The following is a 12,775-nucleotide window of genomic DNA, read 5'->3' as shown; positions in this document are numbered from 1 at the left end:
GAACCACATAAAAGCAGAATTCAGGCATTCCTGCCAAAAGGAAGTGAATTGAAAGGAAGAGTAACAGAGCTTCTGCAAGGAGAAAATTGTCCTATCTCTTAGGCAGTGTCAGAATGTGGAAATGTTTATAAAATGCTCATTAAAAGAAAAAAGGATCGCGAGATAGAAACAAAATCTGTTGCACAAGTTTACACTAGGGAGATAAGAAAGGCTAGGCCCCTAGAGGGGATTTTGTTATCCAATTACTGCAACCTGACTTTTGGGGGCAGAGGAAGAGTGGTGGGGGGGGAGGGGGAGAGAGGCGAAGAGTTTCCAAACTTGTCTCCAGTGACACGAGACATTAACTCTCCACAAGATAAAACTGCCACTTAGAGCCCAGGAGAGCTAAACCTTCCTGGGTTGGCGTGGGGGCTTGAGCAGAGTCATGGGTTCTCTGGCCCTGCAGCTGTGCGCTCTCTTCTGCTTGGTGGCTCATTCGGTTTCTGGCAGCCCCATCATGAGCCTGGAGCAGTCGCCTCTGGAAGAAGATATGCCCCTCTTCGACGATGTCTTCTCAGAGCAAGATGGGGTCGACTTTAACACATTGCTGCAGAGCATGAAAAATGAATTTCTTAAGACACTGAACCTATCTGACATCCCCTCGCAGGATTCAGCCAAGGTGGACCCCCCGGAGTACATGCTGGAACTCTACAACAAATTTGCCACAGATCGGACCGCCATGCCATCTGCCAACATCATTAGGAGTTTTAAGAACGAAGGTAAGTTTATATTTTATTGATGAAATTTGGCTTGGATTTTTTCAAGAAGCGATAAGTTAATTTACAGTGCACAGAAATAATATAGATAAGGGTGGATACATCTATGTAAGGGTGTATCTACACAGATACTCAAAAACAATGCACATTTTGGTCTATACCATTTTCATGGTCATTTCCCAAATGTTATTAAAAGGTACTAAAGAATATCTTTTAATCCAAAGTCAGGAAGTGTCTACCGTTTTGACATCATAATTTAGTCTTTAAAATTCTTAAATTTGAACCGCAAGTAGTAACAAGAAATTACTGTTGGGTTACTACTATACCTTTGTCGTTTTCCAAATAGGTCTCAGTTTCCGTTTGTCTTTTAATTGACTAAAAAAAATTGTCAGCTTCTACTCAGAACAAAAATAGACAAAAACCAAAAGTCATGACTTGTGCTTCACTCAAACTTTGAATGTGTTTCCATTTTCTGACCTTATTTAAGAAATTTTCAGACAGGATGAAAATTTGAATTTTAGAGGTTCTTCCTAAAGTATCGTTGTGTTTGTGTGATGTGTACATCCTTGAATCACTGTTTGTAATGTCCAGGAAGTATGCACGGCCCAGTTAAGGATCCAGCTTATTTCAGGGTCTTCATGAATAGCAATGCACAAGCTTTAAATATCAGCAGGAAAACAATGTCAGCTCCCCCAGCTTTATTCAGGGACTAAATGTATGACCTAGCAAGTCAGTCTTCTATTGACTATGGTGCTAGGAGGCAAAAAATGCATAAACACACACACACACACATATATATTAATATATATATTAACATTATGTATATTATTTATATATTAATATATATTAATTAATATGCATGGTAAAAGATCTGGGTCCAAAGAAATGAATTCTTTAATATTTACCATTGTCATTAACCAGGTACAAAGAGGGTTTTGATTGATGTTGGCCAGCTGTTCTTAAAAGCAGAAAGGCGGTAGCAAAGAAATAGCTTAGGATTTGGAATTTTGAGGCAGGGTTGACTGAGTAGTTGTGGGCAATTAGCTTAATTTCTCTGAACCTCAATTTTCTCATCTGTAAATTGGGGTAATATATCTATGTAACACAACTGAGCGATTTCAAAAAGGTAAGAAAGCACTGCATTTACGATGAATTGCTGAGCAAACATTAGTTATTACTAAGGAATTCCTTAAATTCTGGGCATTAGAGGAAACATGGAGTAGATATTGATCAGTCCTGAAGACACCATTTGCCTTTAAAATGTAGATCGCTGCCAAAATTTTAGGTATTTAGTAACACATTGGAAATGTTACTCAGTAACATTTAGTAACACAGTGGAAACGGCAAACTGAAATTACAGATTCCTTTTGGGGGTGAGTCTGAATGGAAAATAAATAGCCTTGTTCCATGGGAACCCTTCCTAGCACTTCTGAGCACTGAGCCCTGGGTGCCTGGTTCGGAGCACGGGTGGGAAAGTGTTCACATCCCCAGAGAAAACAGAAGGTTTTTTTAGTTTTCACTTCTCCTGTGGAGGATTTGCATGCTGCAGGTCAGGAAGTGCAGTTTACAGAGGCTCTTATTACTGGAGACCAGCGAAAGCAGGAGGGGATCCGTCTGTGGACACCCCTGCTGCCCGCACCTCTACCGGTCTGCGGTGGAACGCACAGCTCTGAGGGCGTCAGTCCTGCTCTAGGCTGGCTCTAGTGGCTGTTCCTCTCTCTTTGGACTCTTTGGGTCTGCACAGTGCAGCTGCCTAGGAGACAAAGACCAAACCCGCCCTGCCCCCCAAAACCAAAACCAAAAAAACCCTCCTCCAAATCTAACTGATTAAGGGAAAACAAATGCACCTCTAAAGTAGAAAAAAAATTACTTCAATTCCCACCACTTCTGACCTCGCTTTGTCATCTTGGGGAAGTCCGTCCTCTGCCTGGAAGCTTGATTTCTTCTGATGTCAAATGAACACAATGGCAATAAATAGTCATTGTAAGAACTAAACGAAACAGTGTTTGCAAAACACTGGCACGTTTAAATATACTCAGCTAACATCAGGTCCCTTGCCTAGAATACAACACTTCCATCTACAACTTTGTATGCTCGCCCACGCACAGTGAGCTTATTTTTTTAACAGCTTTATTCAAGTATAATTGACATACATTAAACTGCACATATTTGAAGTGTATAATTTGACAGGTCTTGGCACATATAAACATCCACTGAAACCATTACCACAATCAAGATAGTGAACACATTCACCACCACCAAAAGTCTCCTTGGTCTCCTTTGTAATTAATCCCTTCCTCCCACTACCATGAGCTTTTATTCTGCACTTTTCTCGTGGATGGAGCAAACTAGTCTACTCCCCTATTTTTGGTCTTCTCATGCTCCCTATCCAAGGAGAGTCAAGTCTCTCTATTCTTATACGAGGGGACAACTCCCAAGTTAATTGATGTGCTAAGGACCTATGCCATGCCCATAAATCAATTTCATTTGATGTCCAGAATCATCAACTAGTCAATATTTTGAAAACATTGCCTCTGTTTAAGACATAGTGGTAGCTTGGAGGCATAGAAGGAGTTTAAGTTGGGCTACCTGCCAGCATGATGGCAATGTGGTTGGGAAGACCCATTCATAAAAAGAAAACTGAAACGTAAGGATGTAAATGGCAAAGCTCAAAGGAGAGATGTGGAGCGTAAATATTGGAATCACTAAATCCTACTCCTGAAACCAATATTACACTATATGTTAACTAACTAGAATTTAAATAAAAACTTAAAAAAAAAAAGAGTAAATATTCAAGTGACCCAGAAGGCAGTGAACTTCACAGGGAGGTGAAGAAGGGAACATCTCACAAGGAGGGCTCACAGCTAGAGAGGTGGGGAGGGGAGAAGGCTTACCAAGTCAGAAACACATCTCCAGAGGTGCGGTATATAGCAAGGCAAAGGAGTGTTTGGGCAAATGGTGACAACATCGGTCCACTCTAAATAGGAGGGTTTACAATTTCTTGAGCCTTCCAACAAATATCAATTGTTCAGTTACAATGTTCCATGCATTATAGGGGATGCATGGGAACTGTGATTAGATTAAGAGGGTAAGGCCTGGTTATTGTTTTCAGAGTCATGCTAGAGAGTTTGAATTCATCTCATTGACCAGTAGTTCCCACTGGCAGTGTATGAGATGATTTTAAGTGTTACCCTTCACAGAGAAAGCTGTGAGTCATGTGAAATTATTATATATTTTCATTAATGTGGATCAGAAAAAAATCCACATGACAATCCCCTCAATCCCCTCATTTCATGAGTGTTGTTGCTTAAGACAGGCCTAAAAGAGATATTAAGCATAAAAATAATCATATAAAGTTAAAGAAAAATATTAAAGAGTACAACCTGGAGCAGGGACCCTACTAAAATAATGAATTGGGTATACAGTTGGGAAAACACTGCCAAAGGTGATAGAGACCCCCTCCATTGGTGGTCCTTAGCACTCTGGTGTTGTGGAACCCTTTGATGGATGACAGATGCCTTCAGGGATATTTTGCAGTCATGTATTACCTGGGGCAAGTGTACAGGAGTTTGGGGCTCCTATAAAATTCTCAGGAATTCAACATGATAATATCTGGAGGTGTGCTTCTGAGACTAAAGAACCTTTAACAATTTATTTCATGAACATTCCGAGTGATTCTTAGTGCCAAATTCCATGCCAGTTGTTAAGGGTACGAGACTATAGCAACCAATCTATTCCAGGGTTCATTTTCTCCCATTCCACCTTGTTGAAGTCCACACACCCAAAATTCAACCTCTGTGACCCCCTTGGTTTATGCTTAGCTTGTTGACCTTGTCAGACTTTGGTGTCTAGAGGAGGAGTCAGGAAACTCTTTCTGTAAAGGGTCAGACAGATAGTAAGCATTTTAGGTTTTGTGGGCCGTGAGTGGACCAAATCTGACATTGTAGTGCAATGGGCCAGGCTGTGATCCCCTGATCCTTTATTTCCAGAAATAGGTGGCAGGCCCAATATGGCCCATGGGCTATAGTTTACAAACCCCGGATCTTCATGGAGGCCTTTGAGGAAGACCAGTGCTCAGCCAATGTGTGGGGAATCTTCACCCATTATGAATGCAAATATGAGAAGCCATAAAGCGCTCATCCCTGAAAAGCTTCCAAAAACGACAACCACCCCATGTTCCATTGACGGCTTTTTACTGGTTAGGATAATTGGGGGCTTGCTTGCACAATCTCCAGGGTCCCTCCCAGCTCTGTAATTCTGTGGCTGATAAGCTATGCAACCAAGGCTGGGAGAGTGCTCTCCCATTCATTAGGCAACCACTTTCCATCTTAGTCTTGGCAGCTTAAGTCAGTTTAGCATTCTACCGTTGACCTTTAAGTATTTTCTATTGGAGAAGGCTAACATTGCGTCTGTTTTCTTCGGTCATCACCCTCATTTCTCTGTCTCAAGCTTCCCGCACAGACAGGCCCTCTTATTGCATAAATAAGCATCTGTTTTTCTTTGTGACACACTACGAATCTGATTTTTGTCTTTTCTCCCCACCCAGACCTGTTTTCGCAGCCAGCCAGTTTCAATGGGCTCCGAAAATACCCTCTCCTCTTCAATGTGTCCATTCCTCACCATGAAGAGGTTCTCATGGCCGAACTCAGGTTGTACACACTGGTACAAAGAGATCGCATGATGTATGAAGGAGTAGACAGGAAAATTACCATTTTTGAGGTCCTAGAGAGCAGAGGGGACACTGAGGGTGGAAGAAGCATGCTGGTCTTGGTGTCGGGGGAGATCTATGGAACCAACAGTGAGTGGGAGACTTTTGATGTCACGGATGCCATTAGACGTTGGCAAAAGTCGGGCTCATCCACCCACCAGCTGGAGGTCCACATCGAGAGCAGACACGACGGCACCGAGGATGCAAGTAGGGGACAACTGGAAATAGACACCAGTGCCCGGAATAAGCATGTCCCCTTGCTTGTTGTGTTTTCTGATGACCAAAGCAGCGAGAAGGAGCAGAAGGAGGAACTGAATGAAATGATCGCCCAGGAGCAGCTTCTCGACTTTGACACCTTGGGCCTGGACGGTTACTCCCGTGGGCCGGGAGAAGAAGCTTTGCTGCAGATGAGGTCAAACATCATCTATGACTCCACTGCCCGCATCAGAAGGAACGCTAAAGGAAACCACTGCAAGAGGACCCCACTCTACATCGACTTCAAGGAGATTGGCTGGGACTCTTGGATCATCGCCCCACCTGGATACGAAGCCTACGAATGCCGTGGGGTTTGCAACTACCCCCTGGCAGAGCATCTCACACCCACAAAACATGCGATTATCCAGGCCTTGGTCCACCTCAAGAATTCCCAAAAGGCTTCCAAAACCTGCTGTGTGCCCACCAAGCTAGACCCCATCTCCATCCTCTATCTAGACAAGGGCGTCGTCACCTACAAGTTCAAATACGAAGGCATGGCCGTCTCCGAATGCGGCTGTAGATAGAAGAGGAGTCCTGTGCTTATTTAATAACTGTAAATGTGTATATTTTGTGTTCCTATTTAATGAGATTATTTAATACGCGTGTACAGATCATAGAGGCTTGCTGCCTTAGGGAAATGGGCAGGTCAGTTTGTTGTACGAAATGCATATTTTGTGAATACGGTCTCTTCCCTTCCAATCTGTTTTTCTTTGGACTTGCCATTTCCTGGCAATGACATTTCCAATAGCAAGTGGCAAGCCCCCCTGGTGGTCATCTGTGTCAATTTGAGAACAACAAGCCTTAAGCAGAAACAGCACGTCAGATGATAGATATTTGTGTATGTGTATGTGTACATAGATAAGCTTATAAAACTTCTGGTTCTGTAGAGGTAGGTTATATTCACATGTGTGCATGACTCAGTCAAACGTGTATATGTTAAAAAACCAGTGGTACGTTCTCAGTCAACTCTTCTCTGAGTAGGATTTATGTCAAGATAATTAGCACCGAGAATTTCACCCTCCTAGGAAGTATTATATTTCCTAAATGCCATTGCATATGTAGGTGTAGCATTTATCAGTTGGGTTTGTGCCACTGCTCAGAGCAGCGGGACCAGGTAAAGGGCGCTGCATGTTTGAGGGGAGAGGTTATCTGATGCAGAAACCAAATGGTTTCAAGAGGCAGTGGCCTAAATCTACCATAGCAGAGGATGAGCCCATGGGGCATCGCTGTGCTCTAGACGGCAGCACCCGGTCAAAAAATGAAAATGGGATTCGGGATGTTCCTGAGATAATAGGATCACAAGCAAGGCAGAGTGTGTTGGCCTTTACTGCTGCAGAGGGTAGAGGAGGTGGGAGAGTGCTCACAGGAGAGGAGGGAAAGGATTCAGATGCTATCCTAGGATACGTGTATAAAATTATAAGCAGTTTTAACTGGATAGTTAAATCTTTTGGACAAACTGTTTTGACTTCTCCAGGCATCCGACACTGACGGTTCGCGCTTCTAGGAATGCAGTTTCCAGTACATTGTCCCCCACTCACCCCGTTGAATGCTTCCTTAAGAAGTCTTGCATTTTTTTTACCCTGGGAAACCATCAGCCTCCCTTTCACAAACCTCTTGGGGTTATAAACTCATATTGCACTAGAAAATAGAGGTAAGGGAAGCTATTTGAAGGACATTTTGCCTAATTTGGACATCTGCTCTGTACATCTACTGTCCACTGGTGTCCAGAGGGCAGATCCTGGGAATTCACTGCCCCAGAAAAGTGCAGTTGGGGCCATCCATGAGTATGCAGGGATGCACAATTTGAGGTGGCCATGCAACTCAGAGTCATTCACTAATGGAAGAGCCTCCATATAAAGTGGTGTGCACGTGTGCACGAGAGAGAGAGTATGTGTGTGTGCATAACTGGCTTTGGAAAGCCGCACTTAGAGCCCTCAGTGGGGTGTGCTGTGTCCTTTATATCCATAGTACACACTGTACACCGTTACTCTGTGCTACCGCTTCTCCTTTCTAAAGGACACTGTCTGTAATAGACATGAAGTAAGACCTCAGCTGAGCAGGATAGTTCTGGTTAGATAAATATCAAGCGAAATCTTCTTTCTGGATAAAATGTGTATGACAGTGATGTGCTAGTAACTGCTTTACCGCCAGCCATCTTGATTTGTAGATTTCAATGGTGTAAATACTCTCACCAGAGCCTCTTTCAAACTACCCATGTGATATTGAGCCGCTTGCAGAATTCCTGAAAACGGAGCAGGCTGCCCTCAGGAGACAGGTGTGCAGGCCCTGGCAGCCTGCTGCTATTAGCACGCTGACGTTAGAACACTAGGATGTGCCAGGCCCTGCTTTCTGCGTGCTGTCTGCCGACGCAGCCAGGTTTTGGTGAAAAACTTGTGGCAAGCACTTACAATCGCTCTTCTGTTAATAGCATGTGAAGATCTAGGCTGTCAGTGATTAGGGTGTGTCTCCCACATGTTTGTCCTTAGACTACAGGACAGACATAAGCATCATTTCTATGATTTGCTTCTTCGCTATGGAAAAGGAGGATGGAAAGCCACATATTGGTTCTTCAAGTGTTGCTCATTGCATTTTTTTTCATCGAGAAAGGCAAAGGCAGAAACCATTAATAGGAGACCCCTGCTCCCATCAGGCCCCTTGCAGCGTGTCTGCACCTCTCCTCCATCACCGTGTTGACACAAAGCTAGAAAACTGTCACATCCTTAGGAAGTAGGAGTCACTAAATGTCCTCTCTGGTTGTAGACCCCAGCTGCACCCCACACCAGTATTTTTTCCTCTTTTATGGAAGAATTATCACTGAAGTTGATACACCTAAATGACTCTCGAGGAGGATTGTAGCAGAGGGACTTTGACAGCCAACAACCAAAATATTCATGTGTAAGTTTCTAGGCTTCTTATTATTTATTGGTGGATATATTTATTTTTGTAATATATTGTAGAATATCAAATATTTTATTTTTAATGTTTGTGATTCCCTCTTGGATAAAATAGTGCTTTTCAAATAATGCCTTCCTCAGAGTATGGCTCCTTTACAATTTATGGCCTGTATTTTCTTCTGTCTTTTTGCCAAAATATTTCCTGTTACTTGGAGAGGACTTTGCAATAAGCTTGCCATCACTTTGTGTATTTGTGTCCTGTAAGCATGTTGTGAGCCCCTTGGCATAGTTACTCATTTGTAAATAGTATAGTTTTAACTGGATAGTGTAGCTTTAACCGAAGTGTAGGCGTTCCAGAAAATATTTAACCAATATGTTGTCATTTTTCTGTGAGAGGCGAATACTGTCAGGCCCTGAGGGGCTGTGATTGCGGGTCAGTGAGTGGAGGCAGAGTTTAATTGGAGCTTTTCATTCCCCAAACTAGGTGCTCCCTCCTGACTATTTCGGTTGCCTTCACTGACCACCAATTCAGAGACGCAGGTGGACAAATCCATTTGTAATTAGACCAATTACTCTGTAAATATTTTTAAAATGTTAATTAAATGACTCCCAAGGGAGTCAGCCTCAAAATGCCTAATTCTTTCCTTGTGTGTAATTTTTAGGCCCAAGACATTAATGCTAAATACTTTACCCAGAACTGTTGGTAAATGTTTTGGTTTTGTTTAGAATCTATAGTCTTCAAGTAAAACAGATTTCCGCAGACAGGATTTTACATATTGCTTCTCACTGGACCCATCCACAGCCTATAACGCCCTGCAGCTTTGTGGCAAAGCCATTTAGAGTTGTCTGTAACGCAGAAGGGATGCTGCCTTTTCAAAGGCTGGTGGACGTTTTCGCAGAGTCACTGTGGGCGGTACCTCGCCCTGTGCAGTTCTAGTGAAAAAGGAACACGGACAAGGACATTTGACTCCACACATTAGGTGGAAAGAAAATCTATAATGCCGTACACCAGTGGCATAAAAACAGAAGGCGTTTCTGGGTGTGGCAATGTATCCGTCCGTCCACAACCTCATGTAGGAATGACGGTTGTCGTGCTGGGCATGCTTGTCTCACACGCGAGCACTCGTTTTGTGTGTGTCTGGCTTGGTGGCACTGGGCAGGGGCACGCGCTCCCGCCCCCCTGACAAAGCTCCACAGGCGGGGGAACCGCTGAAACCACAGTCACGCACAACCACCGCACCGCGTGCGCATCTCTGCTCGTGTGTAAAACGCGTTCATCATCATGTCCACATTTCTGTAGTGATGACTAGACTAGACGGGAGATGGGGTATTTCACACTGTTCATCAACCGGATGTGCACGTTCAGAGTCATCGTGTTAAATAAAATGTTATTTTGACGATAGTTACTTGCAACTTATTTTTCCTTAGGGTGAAATGTCTTCTGCACTCCCCCCGACTCCTATCGCCCCTGCCTCCTTTTTTTTTTTTTACATTTTCATCTCACAGTAAATCCAAGGGGACTAAACCTTCCTGCTGTATCAGTAGAATGTGGCCTGAAGAAACAGCTTCTGGGCTTTAGCTTCTAAACCAGAGAGTGAGCTTCTGTTATCCGGCTCTCCCACTTCCCACAACTTTCTGTAAATCCCATGAATGCCGGAGATGTTGCAAGAAAATGAAATGAGCTCTTCTTGGTCCGTAACCGAGACATATCTCTTCTTCAAATTTAGAATGATGCAGATGAAAGATCACTTTGGGAAGCATGTTCAGGCTAAGTGTCACTGAAATTTGATTATTGAACCTCGTAGAATCTCAGGCTAGAAAGGACTTGTAAACATGAGTAACTGCCCCCAGCAGCCCACCAAAGTACTTTTAATCTTTTCTGCAAATATTAGTAAAGATAAGGGAGTGCCCCCCCCTTCTTAAGGCACCTGTTACAGTTGTAGGGGGCTCTGCCTGGATTGTACTCCACTTAACCAGTAGGGTAGGTCACTATGCGCAGAAGTCACTGCAGGAGAGACAAAGGTAAGCAGAAAGTTAGGAGGAGCTCTTCCTTTCATGAAATTGAAGTGTCTCCTCCTGTCCCTCATAACTTCCCGGTTCTCAGGTCTCGGGGCAGCACATACACATGAAATCCATCTTTATGAAAGCCCCTCAGCACGTGAGTAGCTCTCTTGTCCTTCTGGACCCACTCTTCCCATTTCCTGCAATGGTGTGCCTCTGAGCACACAGCCAGGCGCAGCGAGCTCCCTCAGCCAGATGGAAACACATAGAAGGTCTGCTCCTGGACCAGACCTGCCCCCTGAGTGGGTAGTGGGCCTGGTGGACAGACCCTGCTGCCTGTTCTGGCAGCAAGTTCACTTCTATGGCAGAGTGTGGGATTTGAAGGGCATAGAGACAGAGCCAGGTGAACTAAAATTCCTTCTATTGGACAATCATTGTGTACTCTTTTGGGGAAAATCCTCTGACGTCCCGGCTGGCAGGCTTTATCTGGCAATAGCGTCAGCAAAGAACGCAGCCCTTGGCCCTCAGGATCAGGAGAACTAACAAGGCCAAGACAAAGAGTTCTAGTCGTGAAGGAAAGGGAGCTGAGGCGCCAAGATGGGGCATGGGACAGGGCTGGACTAAAAAGGCCTGGAGAGGCATTCTTCTGACTTGATTTTGAATTCTTCAGCAACCTATTCATTCTGTTCTGTAAATAATTCTACTTGTGGTTGTCTCTCACAGTGTGATGCGTGGACCCATTCTCCACTTGTGGTCTGACCCAAGCATGGTGGCACAGGACCAGACACCATTATTCTAGGAGTTTCTTACCTACTGAGACAGCCTGGGATCGAACTGGGGGAGACATGGCTAAAGTTATTTTAGGGGGTAGTGGGTTTACAGAGTGAGAGAAAACATTATTTTCAGAGCTTGGATTATGCATTGAATACAGTTTCTGATAGTGTTCCTAATGTGAATTGGTCTTGGGGGTGTTGCAGGAAAGTAATGCCAGGAGATGGGCTGCATGTGACTCCGGTTACATGGACGGGAGCCCACTTTTGCACCAGAAGTGACTATTTGTAAATAAGGGGCCTATTTGGAGAAGGTGAGAGCTTGTTAACTTGGGTGGTTATAAATGGATTATGCCATTATCTCCAACTCACTGTCCCCAACTGTCAGTTTACAAGAACCAGTTCCCACCCTCTCTTAACCTTCCTCAGACCGTTAGCACAGACCCAACGTGCCCATCTCGTTCTGAGAAGGAAGCCCCAAAACCTATGGAAACCTCAATCCATTCTTACTCTTAAATGTGATTCTGAGAATCTTACAAAAAGTTTAGGTCATTCAGTTCAAATTAAGATTCTTTGGTGGGAGGCAGGAAGCACCATGTTCATGTCAGGATTTGGTAGAAAATTTTCACTCACAGGACACAGGGCCAACTCTCTCGCACCGCAAGGGAACAGTGCTAGCAAATCGGGGCTGACACCTTATGAGTATTCCTGCCTAAAATGCGTAACCTAACCTGACCCAGAATGCAAGACCATCACGCAAACCCATTAGAAGGACATGCTACAAAATAACTAGACTGTACACTCTTCAAAAACATCCATGAAAGGCAGAGACAGATTGAGAAACCGTTCTAGATGAAAAGAGACGAAAAAGATGTGACACCTAAATGGAACATGTGATCCTGGACAGGATCCTAGATCGCTAAAAAATGGCCAAAAAAGAAATTATCTTTTTGTTAAGCTCACTGAAGCTCAGTTGGGAGAGCATCCAACTTGATCAATTGTAGGCTCTGAAATGACATTTATTTTCAAAAACCTTCTGCATGGTTATTGCTCTTTTTCAGAAGTTATTGCTCTTTTTCAATTTTGTACAGGAGGAGTAAGTGGGCTTTTGCCCAAGGCAATGTTGAAGAAGCAAGCAGACCACACTAAAAATGAGACCTTTGTCCAGTAGGCAAACTCAATGGAAGGAACAGAGCGAGGGTGGGGGGGGGGGCGTGCTTCATCAGTTCGGCTAACCTGACGTCAGTACGTGCACTATAACAAAACATTTTCCTGAAATAACCAAGCTCAACACTCCACTCCCCGAAAAGAGGCATGCTTTCCAGGCAATAAACCATCTGTTTCAAGTGTTTAGAAAACGGACCTCCAATCACTGGTAATTTAAACTTCCTT

The 12,775-nt window shown here is 43.9% G+C and overlaps 1 protein-coding gene across 1 annotated transcript; it reads left to right on the top strand.

Annotated features, from left to right (window-relative positions):
- The first annotated feature begins 389 nt into the window (after positions 1 to 389).
- Positions 390 to 10,004, top strand: BMP10 (bone morphogenetic protein 10). Its single transcript, XM_002928802.4, has 2 exons — positions 390 to 758; positions 5,302 to 10,004. Exons 1-2 carry the CDS (start codon positions 425 to 427, stop codon positions 6,240 to 6,242), a joined length of 1,275 nt encoding a protein of 424 aa, XP_002928848.1. The 5' UTR covers positions 390 to 424; the 3' UTR covers positions 6,243 to 10,004.
- The last annotated feature ends 2,771 nt before the right edge of the window (positions 10,005 to 12,775 follow it).

Source organism: Ailuropoda melanoleuca, chromosome 4, assembly GCF_002007445.2.
Source record: "Ailuropoda melanoleuca isolate Jingjing chromosome 4, ASM200744v2, whole genome shotgun sequence".
Taxonomy (NCBI): Eukaryota; Metazoa; Chordata; class Mammalia; order Carnivora; family Ursidae; genus Ailuropoda; species Ailuropoda melanoleuca.
The sequence above is the reverse complement of the archived record's forward strand: the minus strand, read 5'-3'. Positions and strand labels throughout refer to the sequence as shown.